Genomic DNA, 21,072 nt, shown 5'->3' on the forward strand with positions numbered 1-21,072 from the left:
ATGGACTCACAAGGTTTCAAACTCCAGCTTTGGTATCAACTTACTGTGTGACTTTGGGCAAGTGACTTCACCTCTCTGTACCTCTATTTCCTCATCTGTGAAAAGGGCTGATGATAATAATAGTGTCTATCTCATTGGGTTGTTTGGAGAAGTCTGTGAGATGCTGCATGTCTTTTCTTCTTAGAGCTTCAAACAGTATCTGGCACCAAGAAAGCACTCGATACTGACAGCTCTTGTTACTGTAAGTGCCATAAGGTGCTCTGGGTCGTACAAAAGAGAACTAACCAAGCCTCTGCCTTCAGAGACCTCCCAGATTTTATGGGCTGGTGAACGGAATGCACGTAAGAGGAACACGAACAACTCGGGGCGCTCCCCACAATACAGTTACACACAAGGCCAACAGGTCAGGATACGTCAGAGTGGCTCAGGGATGCCCTCAGCGCTTTCAGGAAGGGGCTTTAGGCACCCACAGAGAAAGCGAGAGAGCCCTTGAATGACTTATTTGCCTCCTTGTGAGAGAAGGTGCTCGTACGAATGTGCATTCATGTTCACAGCCTTGCTGGTCTACCGTCCTTTTGAGGTAGGTGGGTTGGCGTTACCGCCCTGAAGAGTACAAAACATATAGGCTGGGTTTTGCCTAACGAAGCAGAGTTGGCGACGTGACGATAAGCATCTGAGGTTTGAAGGCGGTCTGGGGTGACATCATATATATTGCGTTCTGTCAATACGCATTCTGTCCTAAGAAGTCACCTTCGAGCTGTGCTGCTAGTAATGGCCACCATAACTCTTACCAAGAAGAAGGATTTCCCACAGGCCCTGCTTTTAATTTCCCTTTCCCTTCCTTTTGTTTTCTCTTTTGCCTTTAAGAAAATTAACTACTATATAAAACTTCACTCGTTAAACTTTAAATTATTATAAAGACGTAAAAATGTACAAGATATGGAAGAACATAAAATCAAATTAAGAGTTCCCTAACATCTCCCCTTGCTCACCAGATATAACTGCTATTTCCATTTCTTAAAAATGTTCTGCGTCTATCTGGACACATATAAAGTACAGGAGAGTCATGCATCTGCAGACCTGTTTTTACCCCAAATGGAATCACACCGTACAGTCTTGACCACTGCTCGTATCTGCAACAGTGTATCCTGGATTTGGCCCTGTGTCAACACATAGAGATCAACTTCGTCCTTTTCACGTCTGCATGATATTCCATTTAGCATTCATGGCTTTTAAGATTCCATTCTGTATTTTGTCAGGGTAGAGAGGTGGGAAACAGAACTGATCAGGGTGTGGGGGAGGTATTGAGACATCTAAAGAGATCGCAACGTTTTAAAACAGTGCCATGAAAATTTAGCAGCTGTGGGAATCAGTTGGCTCAGTACTTTGGGTCTCTGCTTTGCGGAATACAGAAAATAAAGGCAAGTTTTAGGTCGAAGCCACAGGCCAGCTCTTCCTAACACTTCTGTAACCAGAAACCATGCTTAATTTGCTGAAGTCCTTTGAGGATTTAAATAGCACGGGGATAGAGCGGAACAGTGGATGCTATTTCAACTTTCAAAAAGTTTGGCAAGCTTTTCAACCCAAAGCTGTTTTTAAAAAATTGAGTCACCATGGGAGTGGAGAGCAGTGTTTTGTCCTGGCTCCTGATCCTTATATTGGAGATAAGAAACAAAAAAAATAGAGCAAAAGGGACACTTTTCCAGATGGCGGGAAAGAATACAGTAGGGCTGCAAGGGATCAGCTGGGGGACTAATTTGATTTAATATTTATAGGTGATTTGGAAGAGGGACTATAGGGCAAAATCGCTACGTTGGCAGATGTCTTTACACTATTCCAATAAGGATCATAGTCTTCAGGAAGACGTTTGTTTTGTAGGAACAGACATAAAAGTGGCCGGCAAGCTTCGATATGAATAAGCGCACGGAAACGTCTCTGGGGACACATTCCTGAAGTTCATTCCAGAAGACTTAGAATAAGCCTTACTTCTTTATCTGTGAATAGGGTCTCTGCTTCAGGCGTCAGTAGGTACAAAGAAAGACACGATGAGGTTGCTGGTATCATCAGGAGGGAGATGGTATTTAAACAGCATTATATGAACATAAAAGAGGAGGCTAGTAAGCTGATTGCCACAAGATATATCAATAAAGAATGCGGCTTTGCGTTTCTTGAATATAGCCCCAAAGGCCATTGGTGTTTGCTGGTTCGTGATCTGTGTATTCGCTAATCTTCAAAGTTAAATAAGCGGAATATGTTAGGCTATCATTTCAGAAGAAATGCAATCAAATATTCTCTTCAACTTTACTACAAAATATTTTCCTTTTCATGGGGTGCCTGGCTGGCTCAGTCAGAGGAGCCTGCGACTCTTGATCTCAGGGTTGTGAGTTCGAGCCCCATGTTGGATGTAGGGATTATTTTTAAAAATATATTCCTTTTCATAGGATGACTTTAAATTATGCGAGTCAGAACTAGATTTCCTGACCTCCTCTGCTACCACACGTCTTTTCCAAAGCATGCCCTGAATATTGGCAGATACATTCTATCATGGAAGGGAACACCTAACAAACCCACATCAATATCTTCTGAAGTTGTGGAATTTTTGGTAATAAATAATAGAGATGTCTACCCTACGCTTGTCACAGTGTGGTTGAGAAGCTCAAGTAAGCTGAATGATAAGAAACTGCCTTGTACAAAAATACAGTACTATTAATTATTTACTGCATGTCATAATTTGGGATTACGAAGTGAGGCGTGCCTGCGTGGCTCAGTCAGTTAAGCATCACCCTTGGGCTCAGGTCCTGATCTCAGGGTCCTCAGATGGAGCTGCACAGCAGGGAGTCTGCTTCTCCCTCCGCCCCTCCCCCTCCCCCTGCTCGTGCTCTCTCTTGCGCGCACTCTCTCTCTCTCTTTCTCAAATAAATAAATAAATAAAATCTTAAAAAAAGGAATACGAAGTGACAAAATTCTAGGAAATTATCCTTTATAGCCATTTACGCAAATGTGCGAAGATTGGTATACAAGGATATTCTTTGCAGCATTGTTTAGATTAGCAAATTTTTAGAGATAACTCCATTGTTCATCAGGGATTGGACAAATAAATTATGATGTAGAATAAGGGCAAGATGGTTACTTATGTTCTGACATGGAAATATGTCCAAGATACATATTAAATGATTAAAGAGTTGCAAATCAGCATGACTAGTATGCTCCCAATTCGAGTTAGAATTATGTGTTAGTAGGGGCGCCTGGGTGGCACAGCGGTTAAGCGTCTGTCTGCCTTCGGCTCAGGGCGTGATCCCGGCATTATGGGATCAAGCCCCACATCAGGCTCCTCCGCTATGAGCCTGCTTCTTCCTCTCCCACTCCCCCTGCTTGTGTTCCCTCTCTTGCTGGCTGTCTCTATCCTGTTGAATAAATAATTAAAATCTTTAAAAAAAAAAAAGAATTATGTGTTAGTAAAAGTGTGTGGAAACCCCTAGAAGAATACATATCAAACTGTTAGTCATGCTTCTCTCTTGGAAGGATAGGATGATAGGGGAACTTTTACTTTATGCTTTCTTTATTTCTGTGCTGTTTAAATTGTTTACAATGAACATTATTATTTTTGTAATTAAAAATACAAATAAAAGAAGCAAGAATTTGCCCTCAACCAAACTATCCTATTGTAATGGGGGGGAAGGGTGTAAGGCAAAGGCAGATTTATACTGCACATGGCTTGGGAATGCCTCCTGAAAAGAAACCCAACTCCAAGGCCTACAGGAAATGGTGGGAGGAGGAAGTGGAGGAGAAGGAAGAGGTAAAGACCATACAAGGGTCTTTTTCCAGTGAGTAGAAAGCACACTTGGAGTTAAGGTCCCTGCTGTGTGCTCCCCTAAGACCCAGGACCTCCTTGACACAGCTCTCAATCACTCTGAGTTGCCATTGGCCCTTACTCTTCCACACTGGATCCAGAACACAATAAGAGGGGAGACTTTGTCTGTCTTGTTCATTGTTGTATCCCCAACTCCTGGGGGGAAAAAAAGGATGCTGAATCAATATTTGTTGAATGTTGACTGTTCTCCATTGCAAATAGACTCTATGTGGAGCGGTTTTTCTTTTGCACCATAGGCCATCCCGTGGTCTAAAAGGCTGAAGAGAGCTTGTGGTCAGCTTGACCACCGTCGTCAAGTATAGTCAGCTTTTCTTATGCTTGGGACCCTCGTGTGACCAACCTTTTCTTCACCTTCCCCTTTCCAGATACAGCCAGAAGGCAGCGAGGAATGGCATGAAAAATCAGTTCAACCTCCATGAGCTGAAAATGAAGGGCCCTGAGCCAGTGGTCAGTCAAATTATTGACAAACTGAAGCACATTAACCAGGTAAGTGGTCTACCAAACAAAAATGGAAATGGGGGAAAAAAATAAGGGATGGACAGTGTCTGCTGTTCCAGTTGTGTTCTTGGGCTTTCGGACAGGCAGCCGTTCTCCATTTTCTTCAAAGATTCTTACTGTTGGGGTGCGTGGGTGGCTCAGTTGGTTAAGTGTCCGACTTGTGATTTCATGCACACACCTCTCTCTCTCAAATAAATAAACTTAAAAAAAGATTCTTTCTGTTAAAAAGGACTTCTGACCCTTGTTTTTCCACTCCATTTTTATTTTAAGTTTATTTATTTATTTTTTTAGTGATCACTACACCCAACGTGGGGCTTGAACCTATGACCCTGAGATCAAGAGTCACTCACTCTTCCAACTGAGCCAGCCAAGCACCCCTTCACCCCACTTTTAAATTATAAAGATAATATTGTAATAGAGAAAGCTTGGAAAATAGAGGAAAAAATATTTCTCACAATCCCAGTACTCTAACCTGTTTTCATTTTTAGCTCTTCTTTTCTAATATTTGTTCAGAAAACCACACTCACACAGACTTGTTACATAATTGGAACTACACAAGTGATTTAAAGTTCTTAAAATTAACACTATATTGGAAACACTTTTTCATGTTGTCTCCAGTCTTCATATTAATCATTTTTTGTGGCTGCCTAAGATTTCTTTAAGTATTCATCATAATTAATCAGCTTGCTTTTGCTGGACATTGAGATTGCTTCATATTTTTTACCGTCATAAATAAAGCTACCTCTTCATGCATGGTGCCTTCTCCCGATCTTAGATCATTTTCTTAAAATGTCGGTGTTATCAGGTTAAAGGATATGAGCATTTTAATGCGTGTTTCCAAATTGCTTTCCAACGGGGCTGTGTATCAGCTTTCACTCCCACTAGGAAGATACTAGAAGACCAGCTTCATGGCACCCTTGCCAACTTCTGACTCACTGCCATGCACAGAGACACCCACAGATTCCCTTGACCTGTACACAGAGTTTTTCCTCTCATGAGGAGTTTAGTAACTAGGACACAAATAGAAGTTAGTTGTACCATCTGCTTGTGATTGCTTTGCGGCCACAATTTTAAAAAAAATGCCACCAAAAGTGCCACCGTATACCAGAGTGACAGTGTTCCTGCTCTGTGATCCATGGGTGGGAGGGCCCTGGCACCAGTGACTTCTATTTGTAGCTTAGAAAGAACTTAATGCAACTAAAATCCTTATGCAGGGACAGAGGTTTGTGTATGAAGACACTGGCATGGTTTTATTTTTTAATACGAAGGTTAGCAGTGACATTTTTGTGGTTCTTAGAAAATGTTTGGAAGGGCTTTCTAATGGTGGTATATTTCACTGCAAATGGCTTTGCGAAAGTATTTACAGCACGCTTGGGAGTGACTCCTCCGGTGCCTGGTAAAGTGCGCTGCACTCAGTGAGCCCTTAATAAACAGTCGTTAGTGCTGCTGAGCACATGATCATGGCCGGCGTTGCCGAAAAGTTCCTTCTTTCTGTGAATTGACAACCTCACGAGGTTCTACAAAGCTAGATGTAGTGTGATTTCCCCAGCGTGCGTCTCTGAAGGGTTTGGAGCACAGGGACGTGTAAGGCTGGGACAACAGCGGTCACTGTCCTCCGAGTAATTTCCAAATTATCTCTAGCCAGCTCTGTCTGAGTGGCTCCACTCAACTGGTTGGAGGCCCCCCAACACACACACATATACATGCACATGGGTGAGGCCGAACTCTCAGGCTCCATCACTGTGCCCCTAATCCTACAAGAAGAATAGTGTCAACAGATCTCTTTGGTCAGTGGACCTGAAGGAACACCTACTATGTGCTCGGCCAGGTGCCGGGGCCTTTGGGATCCACAAGAAGTCGAAGCCTCTGTATTCATAGCTTCCTTGGAGGGGAAGCACAAGCAGAGAAAGGCCCGAGGTGCGCCAGAACAGGACAAGAAGCACCGCAGAGGGGACAAGCGCGCCGAGGGCTGCCATGTCCAATGAGCAGGTAAAGACAAAGCCAGGGAGTGGCAGGCATAAGAAAGATCGGAGGCCTGCGGGTGGACCCCCACGGTGGAAGAAGGGAGTGCCGTACCATATCTGATGTGGGCTTCTAGGGGATCCAGTGGTCACTAAAAATACAGCCTTGTAGCGAAGACATTGAGTGCTTGATGTCATACAATGGGAGACCATGTGGGCTCGTGGGAGGAACGTGGGCTGTTGGATCCAGCTGGGTCTGAATTTGGCTGTGTCTCTTATCAGGTATACAACTTGGGGCAAGTCACTGGACCTGAGCTTTAGTTTTCTCGTCTCTAGTACAGAGAGATACCAAAACCCCTCTTACAAGGTTCTTGTGAGGATTAGAAATTTATCTATACCCCCATTATAGAAAGCTTAAATATAATCACAGATATAATGTATTTTATGTATTATATATTTTTACGGAGATACACAAATATATATAATCGTATATGCCCGACAGACAATAAATGGCAGTTAGGACGATTATAATTCAGGATTTCCTGTGTAGGCAGGACTTGAGTTTGGAAGGGAGCATTATTCCAGTACTTTCTGCCAGGCTATCTAATCTGCCCCCCAGTTTTGTGTGGTTGGGCATCCCTTTGATGTATCTCCTCTTTGCTCTCCATATTGTTTCCTTCCGTCCCCCTCCTCTCACTTCCAGCCACAAAGGGGAAACCACTTCATGGGTAGGGAGGTGTATATTATGAGAGCTGAAAAAGGCACCGTTGCAATTTCTTTCTCCCACCTCTGCCATGAATGTGTGTGTGAACATTTTTGGTTCCCTTACAAATACCATTGAGCAACCGACTAATTCTCATTGATAGACCAGTTTTACCTGTTTAAGTAGAGCTGTGAAAATTGCTTGGGCCCCAAACACCCACAGTGACTTCTTTTTCTCATCTGTCTTGCTTTACATGGCCCAAACACATTTGTTTTCAGACCTTCAATAAAATTCCTGTGTGGGCTGTGATTCAATCTGAAAGTGAGACATTTTAAGAAAGTCAAAGAAGAACGTTACGATGATGATAATGACGGCAGAGAAGAAGATGATGACGAGCCTTGTTCGTAGAGCACTTAACCATATTTCAAAGCGATTTCGTGTTCTAAAAGTCTAACTGCTTGTAGTGGGAAAAATAGTCAACCTGGAAAGGTATGAGATATAGTCCTGTCACAGAATCGTTTCAAGAACTCATTGTTACCTTTGGACATTATTTAGTCCTTCCTGACCCCTGCAGGGTAAGTGATATATAATCGTTGTCCCCTTTTTATAGCTCGGGAAACTGAGGCAGAGAGCCATCAAAGGCTGAGTGGGCATGCTGCCAAAACATCCAGGGAGTTCTGTTGAAAATTCGATCAATCATCCAGATGTTGTTTCCTATACACTGCCAAACATCTGGATTCACTGAATGCCTGACTAAATTGACCTGAAGTTTTAGTGATTGGAAGGGGGGAGGCAGAGAGGATCAACTTCACTTGCCCAAGTTCACATGTAAGTGAGTGTAATGCTATGTTCCTAGGCCCCTTGCTGGGGGCTGCATCTAGTAAACGACCATAAATGCAGAGCCACCTCCTTCTCTCTACCTATGCGTGGATGCCCACGTGCGTCCATCCAGATGGACCGCAGCGGGGCCATTTATGAGCATGTCCCAAAATAACTCTTCACTTTCTTCCGTGGAAATTCTCAGCTGCCTCCTTTCAGTAACTGGAAATAACATACTCACTAAGGGGATAAAGTAACATTATTTCCATATTGACGGTCCCATGGTGTAACCTTGAGGGGCTGGGTTCAGGGTCAGGCCCGGGGCCCCTTTCCTGGGAAGGCCTGCAGGTGTGGAATGGCCTCCCCTCCTCCTTCCAAGCCAGAGTTCATGTGTAACATTCCCACGATTGGAAATGAGGACCTTTTTATTTCCTTTTCAGTTTCTAATTTGTGTGAGGATTTATTGTCTTGTGTTAGCAGAGCAATTGAACTCCTTTAAGCCCTCAGTGTCAGTTCTGAAATTTGCTAGGCCAAATTGCTTTTAAAACACACACACACACACACACACACACACACACACACACACACACACGTTTTGTTTTTGTTAGTGTTCTGCTCCGAGGCTCCTACATGGAGAGAAGACCCCCCAAATAGCAAGAATGATCACACTACATTCTTACCCAGATGATACTGTGGGCCATTTGCCCTCTGACCGAGCTCTGTTGGTGACATTTTCTCTCTCCTTAAGAGCAGCCGTGTAGTTATGTGAATTTAGCGGTCCCCGAACTGCTGTCCGTTATTCTTCGCAAGGAAAATCTCGCTGTTTGTTTTTTTTCCCTGTTTCAGTTCCGGTTCAAATGAAATTCCCAAAATTGTTTCCCTGCCTGTTGTAAACAGTTGCAGCCAGAGCGGTCAATACCTGCCCATTTGGTGTCAGAGCTTTTCATTCAAAGTTGGATAGAGTCTCATCTGTTCGGGATGGTTGAAATGTCCTACTGAATGGTGGGGGAGTGGACGAGATGGCCTCTTTAGATTCCTTCCAGCCGTGTGATTCTGTGATTTGTGGCTCAAGGTCAGCCTTTAACCCAGCACCCTCTTGTGAACAAGTCTTGTGACTTTATTCTCTGCTCTGCCACTCTTTTTAAAACACCCTGTTCCCAGGTCACCCCTTTCTACTTTGTAACCTCTCATCTTTTCAGAGATTGTTCTCTTCCCACCAGTCTTCCAGCCTGGGCAGATGGAACTTCAACTTGCCCTTCCCCCCCACCCCAATTCTTCTGTCCTGCTGCCTTGTTCTCATTAGGCTATGAAAACATTAAACGAGAAAACCACTTTTGCATTTATCACCCCTAAAGTTTCCCTCCTCCGGGGCCAGATGGGTGACTGGTCTTCGGATCAGGTTAGCCACGTGACTCCATAGGAATGATAATAATTCCGCCATATAATGGCGCAGTACGGTTCAGTTTGTAAAGCTCTTTCGTGTACATTAGATGAACTGATTTTCACAATGGCTCTGAGAAGCAGGCATCATTACCTCCATTTACCAGATGAAGAAACGGAGGAGGGCATGGGAAGGCCAAGTGAACTACAGATAGGAAGTTGGAGGTCTAGACCTAGGATCCAGGGCCACTGATTTCTGTCTGTGCGCTCTTGCCTTCTGCTTCTTTGAAGCCACGGCCGACCTTGTGATGGTTAGCAAGATCTAGACATAAAGGGTGTGCAGCTGTACAAGTAGCAGAAACCCCTTAATTTGTCTAACAACCTCCAGGTCCCTGATACAGTCATTTCTATGGTTGAAGCTCTGAAGTCATCAGCAAAGGAAGAATAGGCATGTCATCTACCAAACCTCAGTTAGAAGATTCTTAGAAAACCAACCACCATGCTATCTGGTGTGGTAACTGGGACACTTGACATGGCTTTGAGTCAGGCACAGTACACAAACTCTCTGTTAGCTATTTCGAATTTATAAAATGATGGCAGATGGTCAAAGAAAATTTAACATGTAAAACAGACAGTGGGATAACTCCATTTCCACCCTCCTCCATAAACACCTGAAAAGTATTTTTAAGATGCCTGACAGATGACTCCGGTATCATGAAAAAGACGCTGGCTTTTGAAATAGAAAGTTAAAATTTTTAATAAGTTAATTAGTGAAGTTGTTAAGTGTCAGAGAAGTTCCCAGGACATTCCTTAGCATGTGATTTAAAAACAAAATCTGGAAATGAATCTCAGGCATGATAGAAAACACTCTGAGGAAGTTTTTTCAGAGTCTTCCCACAATAAAAACAGTGAGAGTCGTAAAACACTGGCCTAGTCCAATGGTTGCTAGAAAAGCCAACATTGATCTAAAATTTCGAAATAAAAGGGGAGAGCTTTTGAGAGGCAAATTTAAATAAAAGGCCTTTCCAAATGGAATTATGTCCCAGTGTCTGTCACACTTTTTCACATACAAATAGCGTGGCAGAACTTTAGGAATGGCCATTTCCATATGGAGCCGGAATGTGTGTGTGTGTGAAAGCCAGAGTAGCTACAATGGCATGTTAACAAGAGCCAATGAATGACTTCTGAGTTACAAAAGGACAATGTGAGTTGGTCTTTAAATACCAGACCTAGACTCTGTGGAGCTAAACATTATTTCATGAAGTAAAAGGGAATTAGCCGATGCATTCCAAAACACATTTATCATTAAAAAATCTTCTGTCATTTTGCTTAATAGCCTGAAAAATAATTACAATGTCTGGTGGCTTTGGGGAGCATGTGTTTTTAATATCTTAATTACTATGTAGAGTTTAATAACACTGCAGCAAGAAGAATTCCCAAGTATTTCATATTAAATTTATTGAAAATGAACTATTTGCTATATTTAGAAAATATAGGATGAAAGGTACTTAAATTGGGTCATGTATTTTAGTCCTTGCATATGAAATGAAATTACTCAAAAATGGAAGATGAGTCAGGAGTGGCAGGCCAAAATGTTATTGGTAGCAGTGTTGGGATAATCTTGACTTAGCAATGAAGGGAAATACGGTATCTTTTTTCACTGCAGTATTGTACTCTCTCGAGTGTTTTGTTTTAGTTAGAAGTAGTGGACCTGTCAGGGGCTCCTGGGTGGCTCAGTTGGATGAGTGTCTGTCTCTTGATTTCAGCTCAGGTCATGATCTCAGGGTCCTGGGATCGAGCCCCATGTTGGGCTCTGTGCTCAGTGCAGACTCAGCTTGTCCCTCTCTCTCCCCCCACTCTCACTCTCTCTCTCAAATAAATAAACAAATAAAATTTTTAAAGGGGGAGGGCCTGGGTAGCTCAGTCGTTAAGTGTCTGCCTTCCACTCAGGTCATGATCCCAAGGTCCTACGATCCAGTTCTGCATCAGGACCCCGGCTCAGTGGGAGCCTGCTTCTCCCTCTCCTGTTCCCCCTGCTTGTGTTCCCTCTCTCGCTGTGTCTCTCTCTCTGTCAAATAAATAAATAAATAAAATCTTTTTAAAAAGGGGAGGTACACCCAGGTGGCTCAGTTGGTTACGTGTCTGACTTTGGCTCAGGTCATGATCTCAGGGTCCTGGGATCAAGCCCTGTGGTGGGTTCCCTGTTCAGCAGGGAGTCTGCTTGTCCCTCTGTCCCTCCCCCCACTTGTGCTCTCTCTCTCTCTCAAATAAATACATAAAATCTTTTAAAAAAGAAGTACTGGATATGTCAGCTATGGAAAGACAAGCTCTACATACGACAAGAGAACTCAATCAAACTATAAAGGTGACCAAATTTACGAAGTTAGAGATATATTTCCAAAGTATCTCTGAAATCCATAAGGTCTCATATTCTATTCACATTTACCTCCTGGCCAAGCACAGCACATTTTTTTAAAGATTTTATTTACTTATTTGAGAGACAGAGAGTGCATTTGCACACACGAGTGGGGGCGAGGGGCAGAGGGCGAGGGAGAAGCAGACTCCCCACTGAGCAGGGAGGCCAATGTGGGGCTCGATCCCAGGACCCTGAGATCATGACCTGAGCCAAAGATAGACACTTAACCAACTGACTGAGCCACCCAGGGGCCCCTGCAACACATTTTTAAAAAATAAATAGTTACAAATGGTTGCTCTCTACCCCCATAAACCTTTACTGTAAGCGGTGTTTCAGTAAATGTACATTCAAATACTATTAGAGAAATTCAGAGGTAACTTTTTACCGGGCTATATTTATGAATACGTATCTTGCCTCTGGACCGTCAGCTCTTTAAAGTCAGATCATGCATATAATTCTCTGTTTCCTATAGCACCTAACATACTATCATGTCTAGAGTAGGCACTGAATATAGACAACATTTTGGTGATCAGTTTATTCAAAGGATTCAACGTCGGCTGCTCAATTTCTTTCTGAATTTAGATTCAATTTAAGGCACTCCTCACATTCGATGTTAAATCAGTTTTTGTGCTAAAGGGCAGGGTTACGTAAGTGCAGGGTTATAGTTAACAGGGGTCTTTAGGTCATAGGGTCCAACCCTCTGGTTTTACAGATGAAAAAATTAAAGGCAAGAGAGGGAAATGACGTGTCCAGAGTCATACTGCCAGAGAACGGTGACGCCGAGCCTGGGAAATGAGCACATTTGTAGCTTGCAGTGCCATCGCTGCGGTTCCGAAGGCTCCCGTGTCAGGCAAGACGTGCTTGCAAACACGCAGGCACAGTTTCCTCTACGGTGCTCCTGCTCATGGCAGAAGCCCATACTTCAGCAGTTCATCTTTGGAACCAAAAGCAGAACAGCATGAGGCAGGAGCTTGCTAATTATTTATCTCTTATTATGGATATTAACCAGTGTTTGGTCACAACAAGTACACCCTGGGGCCATTGCCTCCCTGAACCCATGGAGCAGTGGCCCGTGCTGGCACGGTGGGGGATGGGCTCGTCTGCTGGGATCACTGAACCCAGAGCAGGCAGAGTCCAGCAGGACCTATCGCTCACGGCCTTCTTTTTTTTTTTTTTTTTTTTTTAAAGATTTTATTTATTTATTCGACAGAGATAGAGACAGCCAGTGAGAGAGGGAACACAAGCAGGGGGAGGGGGAGAGGAAGAAGCAGGCTCATAGCAGAGGAGCCTGACGTGGGGCTCGATCCCACAACGCCGGGATCACGCCCTGAGCCGAAGGCAGACGCTTAACCGCTGTGCCACCCAGGCGCCCCTGCTCACGGCCTTCTACACCCCCTCTCCCCCTCCTCCTCCCCGCCCAGGGTTTGCCTCGGGCTCCCTCCCGTCCACATCCACGTTCAGGAGCCAGTCATCCTTTCACTCTCATGCTCTGGATCTCAGCTCCTCCACCTTCCTGGGCCCCCCTGTACTAGTTTCTCTTAGTGCCTCCTCCCTCCTTCCAGAATGGCCAAATTAGCATCCTGTTAGTCAGTGGGCTTCTGTGCCAGTTAGCTCGGTTGTTCAGGCCGTGTATTCAGATTGTGTTCCAGAGGGAGTAGAGATGTGGGAGATGTGCTGTGGGGGTTGTTCTGAGTCCCCCATTCCTATTTTAACCGGAGCCGCTACAGTTTTAAAATCTGCTTTACATATCCGTCTTCTGAGTGAGATTTCCCTTACACAGAGGGTTCCGACTGCTAACACAACAAAAATTTCAGGGTGCCCTTGAGGCTGACATTAAAGGTTTAAGCCCAGATGAGCCATTTTTTCATTCGAGCATTCATGCAGCGGATCTCCCAAGTACCTACGACACGCAAGGCCGGTCACAGAGTGCCTTCCAGTCCCCGTTAGCCACCTCCTAAAACGAACTGTTGGTTGAAAGGGGGACCAAATGGGAGAGTGCGAATGGCTTGGTGGAGATATTATTCCTACTGGAGGTGATGTTCCTGTCCGAAGGCCCATGTTCTTGTACTAGTGAGCCCTTTAGAAGTATCTCCTTTGAAGCTAAAGACCAACACGTCTCAGTTTTCCTTGCCCGTGCCATTAGGATTCTGACAAAATCCAATGCGAATGAAACTAGCTTGTCTACACAGAGCAGACACTTTTGCCCCCGGGGTGGCAGTCCTTTGTTCGTTGGCTCAACCAAACGTTTGGCCTCGGTCTTGTGCATGCCTGGGGTTGAGACCTAACCCTGTGCTGGAAACTTATTTGACACGTGACCAGGGATGTTTCTGTGCTCTGTGTGGGCTCTGTGTCAGGACTTAGTAAAGTGTAAAATAATAATAACGGAGTCAAGTCTGTATCCCTGACTATATGCTTGTCTTAGATGGCAGCTGTAGTGATTTTTGCATAGCAACTGTTAAATGGAGTATTTCCAGCAGATTTCTAATAAATGTCAAAGTGAAATTTATCTCATTATTAATACACACTGGAACATGTCAGATAGTTTCCTAATGGGTTAAAGTATGACCGTCTTTGTTTAATTAGTCGATCTGGATATTATTTTCTTCAAAGTCCATATTCTGCTAGGATATCAGTTTTCAGAGTAAAATCTATTCTGTATTATTGGCGAGCAGTTGACAAGACCAAAAAAAGCTAAGAGAATTACTATTGTGGTCTGTCATAAATAATGAGGGTCAAGTTCACAAAAGACTGGAGAGAGACCCGATTTTTTAACCTTACCTTCAATAAGGGGTAGAGGGGCATCTGGGTGGCTCAGTCTGTTAAGCATCTGACTCTTGATTTCAGCTCAGGTCATGTTCTAGGGTCATGAGATCGAGCCCAGTGTTGGGCTCCACGCTGCTGAGCGTGGAGCCTGCTTAAGATTTTCTCTGTCTCCCTTTCCCTCGGCCCCTCCTCTGCACTTGTTTGCTCTCTCTCTCTTTTTCTAAAAAAAAAAAAAACATAAGGGGTAGATATTGAATTGTGGAAACCACAAATCAGGGAGACAGTTATCACATCTTAGTAAAATTCTAGACTAGATTCTTGGAGAGCGTGAGCTTTTAGAAGCCACCGTGATGATTCCTAGGAGCCACTGTGGGCTCGCTCAAAACAAACCAAGCCATTTCCTTTTTGTGTGTGTGTATGTGTGTCTGATTTTGCTAGATCAGGGGAATGGCACAGACACGACATACCCACATCTCAGCAAGGTGTTTGACAGAGATTCCTATGATCCTTTTTTTTTTTTTAAAGATTTTATTTATTTATTTGACAGAGATAGAGACAGCCAGCGAGAGAGGGAACACAAGCAGGGGGAGTGGGAGAGGAAGAAGCAGGCTCATAGCGGAGGAGCCTGACGTGGGGCTCGATCCCATAAGGCCGGGATCACGCCCTGAGCCGAAGGCAGACGCTTAACCGCTGTGCCACCCAGGCGCCCCCCTATGATCCTTTTTAAACAGGTGACAAGTAATGTTGGCTAAGTAATCATATAGTTCGATAAATGTATAGCTAATTAACCATCATATCTGAAGAATATTTTCTTAACATATCAGTGTCAGCCTGGAGAGAGTATTTTAGTTGTTTGCTTTGTACTTGACCCTTATTGCCTAAAGTTTTTACCAGTGACTTAACTGAAGACAGAGAAGGCATAATTTTAATATCTAGTGATGGCATGAAGCTACATGGGGTTAGCTAATACATAGATAACACAATCAGGATCCAAAAATATCTCAGTGGGCTGGAATGGCACAGGAAACTAGCAAAGTGAAATGTTACAAGGATAAATGCAAACAAAGTGTTATATGTAGATTCACAAACTTGACTACATAAGCACAACGGGGGAAACCCAGCTTAGTAGACATCTCTGTTTTTAATTATGATGGAAACAGCAATAAGGAGCGATGAAACCTTCACTGACCCACAAGAATATATCTCTCAAATAGAGTGATCTCTTAGCAGCTCTTTGGATGTTGTGGCCATTATTGGCACGGTGAAGGGAGACATATATGTACATGTATGTTGGGGTGGGGCAGGGAGGGGCATGGAAGTGAGTGGCTGGGAAAATATTCTCTATTCTGTTTAAAGGTTCAAAAAGACTGTTTTAGGATTATAATGTTCACTGCTCCACCTGAGTGTTGGTTAAACCAGTACTACCTGCTTTAGTTGTTAAGTCTTACTGGTGGGTGATTTAGGATCTGGGTGAAAAATCTGGGAGCCACAGCACTGTGTAATCTAGTCTGGGGAAAGTACAAAGATCTTAGAACCAAAGATAGATCTCTGTTCAAATCACAGGTACATCACTTTGTAGTTGCCTAGATTTAGGCCAAATTATTTAACTTCCTGGTACTCAACTTTCCTAATCTGTGAAATGGGCATACAGTGATCTATCTTGAAGGGTTAGTACAAATGTTAGAGATAGTAACACTCAATATGTTGTAGCTACTCTTTTTCTTCGTACTATGATGGTACAAAGAGTTAGCATAAAGGAAGATCCATAAAGGGAGTGACCCCTTGAGTGGCTTGATTCTCTGTGCCTCAGTTTATCAGTTTTGGGAATGGAGAGACTACAACTTTTCTGGTTTAGATTGTTACTTAAATGATTTAAAATTCTAAATATAATAATCTAAATCCTAAAGATTCTTGGAAAAATATATCTAGCCAACCTTCGACAGATTTTTGAACTATTTAAAGTTTAGTTTGGCTCAAAGTAACTGAATGGAAAATGAAGATGATAAATTTTTTAAAATTTATATATATGTATATATATATGAAGGAGTGTGCGTTTAAATCAAGGTCTTCAGATTTTCCCAAGTTTGAACTCTGCCCTGAAGTGGAGGATCTATAAATAGGCAGTCTGCCCTTCGAGATCTTACCACATGATCCAGAAGTCCCATTTTATCTTCGCCCCACCAGGACCTTTCATGGAAGGGGGGTATCAAGTGAAGATACTTCAGAGCTATAAAGTCAGGACAAGTTAATCTGCATTCCTTTTGCATTTTGCTCTCTGGTTGAAGATGGTGAGAGGTTCCTATATTTAAAACCCGGCTGACATGATATCCTTATTGGCAGATGTCTCCCAGGAGGTTTTTAGAATGATTCTGAGCGGCATATAACATGTTCGTGAGTGTGTGTGTGTATTTCACATGCCGACAGAGCAGAAAGAATTCACGGGGCTTGGGACTACTGAGCTTTCTTGAGACACCATCCCTCTCAGCTGTTGGGGTGATGTCACGGATGCCAGGAACACTGCCTAGGCCCCACTTCCCAAAGCTCTATTTTGCGTCGCAGGGCCTGAGGCAGACAAGACCCAGTCCATGGGCTCTACCATCAAAGACCTTTGGAATTTGTTAACCACAGGCTGGGACCAGCAACCACTTGTTGTCTGGGCAAAAGGAAAGCTGCCCCCTGCTGCCTGAGCCTTTGTCCCTGCCTGGGATGCCATGGAAAATGGGGAAGGAATCCAGACTCATTAATGAGCTAATACAAAAGATGAAGCCAAGCTAGAGGCAGTTCATTATAGCTGCATATGGATTCTTGAAGGCCGTGTGAAGGATCTCCAGATCAGGACCCGGCAGGGCCCGTAGCCTCTTGTTAGCCAGACCCAAGGAGAGGATGCGAGCGTCCCTGTGGGGAGCAACTTCCATAGTGCTGACTTCTTTTTCAGGGCACGCCGCTCCTTTGAGCTATTATGTAGCAAATTGGTTGATCAATAAATACAATCTGATAACCCATGGTACAAATTATGCTTAAAGCTACCAGTTTCGTTATAAGATGCTGAGAGGGAGCTCGGCTCTGAGCTTCTACTTGGTCGAGTGGCTCTTGTTCTTGTCTGTTGTTCCTGGAAGTCACTTACACCATGACGACTACTTCCTTTCATTAAAGCTTAATTTATTTAAGTCATCTCTACACCAGTGTGGGGCTCAAACTCACGACCCCGAGATCAAGAGTCGCACGCTCCACCGACTGAGCCAGCCGGGCGCCCCAAACCATGACTATTTCGATGATTCCTTTCAAACTGATACTCATTAGGCAAGAAGCAAAGTAAAATATTATACACACACACACACACACACACGATCGATAACTTATATATCATATATATAAAATCTGTTCACCATTGATTTAGCAGTTAGTCATTGGATGTCCATGTTGCATATAGTCCCGAGTTTAGTGGGCTCTGTCGATAAAGATATAGACACAGTTATCGTCACATATGCATATATCATTACCATTTGCATTCGTTTGTTCAATATCGAGCAGCTCTGTGTGCCAAGCACTAGGGGTAGGGGCTATGGCTATAGACAACGATCCAGACAACTTAAATCCAACCCTTGCTTTCAAGGAGGAGGATGAAAACATACCTACGTAGCTATAATCCAAGGCCTAGCATAAGTGTCATAAGAGAAATAGAAACCAAGGACTAGGCTAGCCCCGAGAAGGGAAGGATTAATTCCTACCAAGGGAGTTAGACAAGACTTCAAAAATAAGTAGCCTTTAAGCCAGGCTTTGAAAGACGAGGAGAATTTTGACAGATAGCGGTGGGAAGAAAGGATCTTCCTGGCAGAGGAATGTGGAGTGAGCAGTAGCACAAAGGCATGAAAGTGTATCGGTAAGTAGCCTTAGTCTAGAAGAGTCTGAACTTTACTCTGTTAGCGGTGGAGAGCCAGTGAAGGGATTGGAGGAAGAGAGTGCCATGGTTAAACTCTGCCGGGAACTTGGAGGGAGGTTTGGAGATGAGAAATGGGAGGCAAGGAGTCCGTTTAAGCTTGTAGGGTCTGCAGAGCAGAGAAGTAAGGCTCGTTACTAAAATTCATTAACCTTCCTTTCCAATGCCTGGTGGAGCAGGTTAGGGGATGAGAACTGCTCTATCCCCGAAGTCAGGCCAATCCTCATTTGGTCATTAATGGGGACATAGGAAGGGCGGTAACTTGCAGTGGTTTGGGTCTCCGACGAGAAGGTAGCATGGCGTGACCTTTTCAAAGCAGACCAGTGCCGCATCCGGGTCCCACAGTAGAAAATGAAAGAAAATTCTAGTACCTCCACAGAGAGCTGTCCCTCACTGAAGCCTAAGTAGAAGTTCTCACAATGAAGTATTTAGATTCCCTGATGAATGTGTTAACTATTACTTTTTAATCAATTTGTTACACACTTTTTTTTAGTCAGGATTCCAATTAAAAGTGGCTCCTTGGCTGTTGAATGTTGAGTGCCATCCATCCGTTCCCTGAAGGCTCAAAAATTACCAAAACTGTGAGAAAGATTGAGAGAGATTATAGTGTGTTTCTTCAGCTGCCACTGTGGGTGCTTAGATGTGCTGGAGAGACGACTGTGTTTCGTGACAGCCTCACAAAGAGGAGTGGGGGAACCCGAGGGAAGCAGTGACTGTTCGCCTTCTCCAACCTTCTTAAAACACATTTTCCCATTTGTTATCAACTCCTGTGTTTTTCTAATTATGGCAGCTGCTCGTAGTTGGTGCTGTTTCCCTAGAACGGTCTCCAAGAGCTTTATATACTTTCCATATAGGACCCCGCCTGTGAATTTCACCCAAGCACATGCTGACAGTGAGCTGACCTGACCTTTCACCAGGGCCGGCGGGCTGGCACCCGGCCCTGCTGCTTCTCCCCCCGCACCCGTCCTGCGCCCTCGCTGCTCGGAGCAGATGCTAAGAAGGCAGATCAGGTGGCTCGTTCCGTGTAGAAGCTTGTTTATAGCACTTGCACCAAGGGGAGCGTCTTGTCTGCCCCACTCATCACCGTCTCCTCTCCGAATAGAACGGTGCCTGGCACATAGCAGGCGACCAGTAACTCTTGCATGAATCTGGGAAGGCTTCTGTTCCAATTTGTGACTTAGCTGTTTTCCTCCCGTTTAGGGAGACAGTCTCCCTCTAACCGTGATGCTTTGCCTGTGCCGCCATTGCATTTGGGAAGCAGATAACTCGTTTCCTGGTTTCGTAGGTACGCAGGTGGAGGGAAATTTTGCTCCAGAACGGATCCTCAGCATCTCAGCAGCACTTGATTTGGATTGGATGAGAAGATTTGGGACTTTTGAGCTGATGAAATTTGATGAGATTTTGGACCGAGAGTTGATGCTGTAATGTGCTGAGATTTTGAGGCATGTTGTGATAACATAAATGTACTTTACACGTGGGATGGAGATGAATTGGGAAGAAAATGTGTGTGTGTAGATAGAACAGAAGCAAGAGAGTGGGGGGGGGGTTTCTTTCCACCATTAAAACAATTATAGAATGTTACATTGGGGTTTTGTCTTCAAAGTATATACAGAATATTTCAAGTCTCCCAAGAGTCATCCTGAATATTTCTTTCTGCCTTGACTTAAAAACAGATTTTGTTTATTTTCTCCAGCCTTATTGAGATGCAATTGATATGTAACACTGTGAAGGTGTACAGTGTCTTGATTGGATACACCGAAGCATTGCGATATGATACCACCATAGCGTTAGCTAACACCTCCGTCACATCACATAATCACCATTTCTTGTTTTGCGGTAAGAACATTTAAGATCTCCTCTCTTCCTTCACCTTCTTGAGCAATATGGTGGAATGGTACCATGTCTTCCCCATGAGTTCTCATTCCATTTTGCAGCAGGTGCTCACCTTGATAGAACCTGGAAAATCCATGACCTCTCTACTTGTTCTTTTCTTTTAATCTATTCTTTTTTTAAGATTTTATTTATCAGAGAGAGAGAGAGAGCATGAACAGGGAGAGGGGCAGAGGGAGAGGGAGAAGCAAACTCCCTGCTGAGCAGGGAGCCAAGCAGGGCTCCATCCCAGGACCCTGGGATCATGACCTGAGCTGAAGGCAGACGCTTAACTGACTGAGCCAACCAAGTGCCCCTCTCTCTACTTGCTCTGTCTCCCTTGTCTGACCTTCACTTGGTGGCTATGCTGTGGCTCCCATCTGGTAGAATTATTGTTGATGGAGATCCCAGGCTATGGCCTACTCTCTCCTCCTCTGCCTGTTCTGTCCTGTAAAATATGGTAGTAAATGAAGATGGAAAACCTATTTTACCTGTCAAAGGTCAGTTTGTTGAAGTTGGAAGAGCTGAGATAAAACGGTAATCTTTGTGTCTATTTTATTTCTAGACTCCAGTCTTCCTGGGTCCTGAAGTCCTGCGGTGACTCATGTCTCAGTGTTAGGTAGCTAGATGCTGGGAAACTTTCTGATTTGCAGGTTATAAAAATGAATAAAGTGACCAAAATACTTAGCACCACCTCCCTTGTTGACACAGACTTGTCATGCTTTCTCCCAGGAAATAGTTTCTCTGAGGAAGGACAGGTGCGTCGGTGATCTCGTCTACCTTCGGCATATTCTCCTCTCTGGACACCACTAGCCCTGACCTCCCTTTCCCATAGCCAGTCAGCAAGTGCTCGTT

The 21,072-nt window shown here is 43.9% G+C and overlaps 1 protein-coding gene across 3 annotated transcripts in view; it reads left to right on the forward strand.

Annotated features, from left to right (window-relative positions):
* The window catches only part of GPC3 (glypican 3), a 406,719-nt gene that overhangs the window by 301,189 nt on the left and 84,458 nt on the right, over window positions 1-21,072 (forward strand). For all 3 annotated transcript variants that reach the window (XM_026520618.4, XM_026520616.4, XM_057315054.1), the window contains one exon: window positions 4,237-4,357. In XM_026520618.4, coding sequence (XP_026376403.1) covers window positions 4,237-4,357 — 121 coding nt within the window. The remainder of the gene's footprint in view (window positions 1-4,236; window positions 4,358-21,072) is intronic.

The sequence above is a fragment of the Ursus arctos genome, chromosome X (assembly GCF_023065955.2).
Source record: "Ursus arctos isolate Adak ecotype North America chromosome X, UrsArc2.0, whole genome shotgun sequence".
In the NCBI taxonomy this organism is placed as follows: Eukaryota; Metazoa; Chordata; class Mammalia; order Carnivora; family Ursidae; genus Ursus; species Ursus arctos.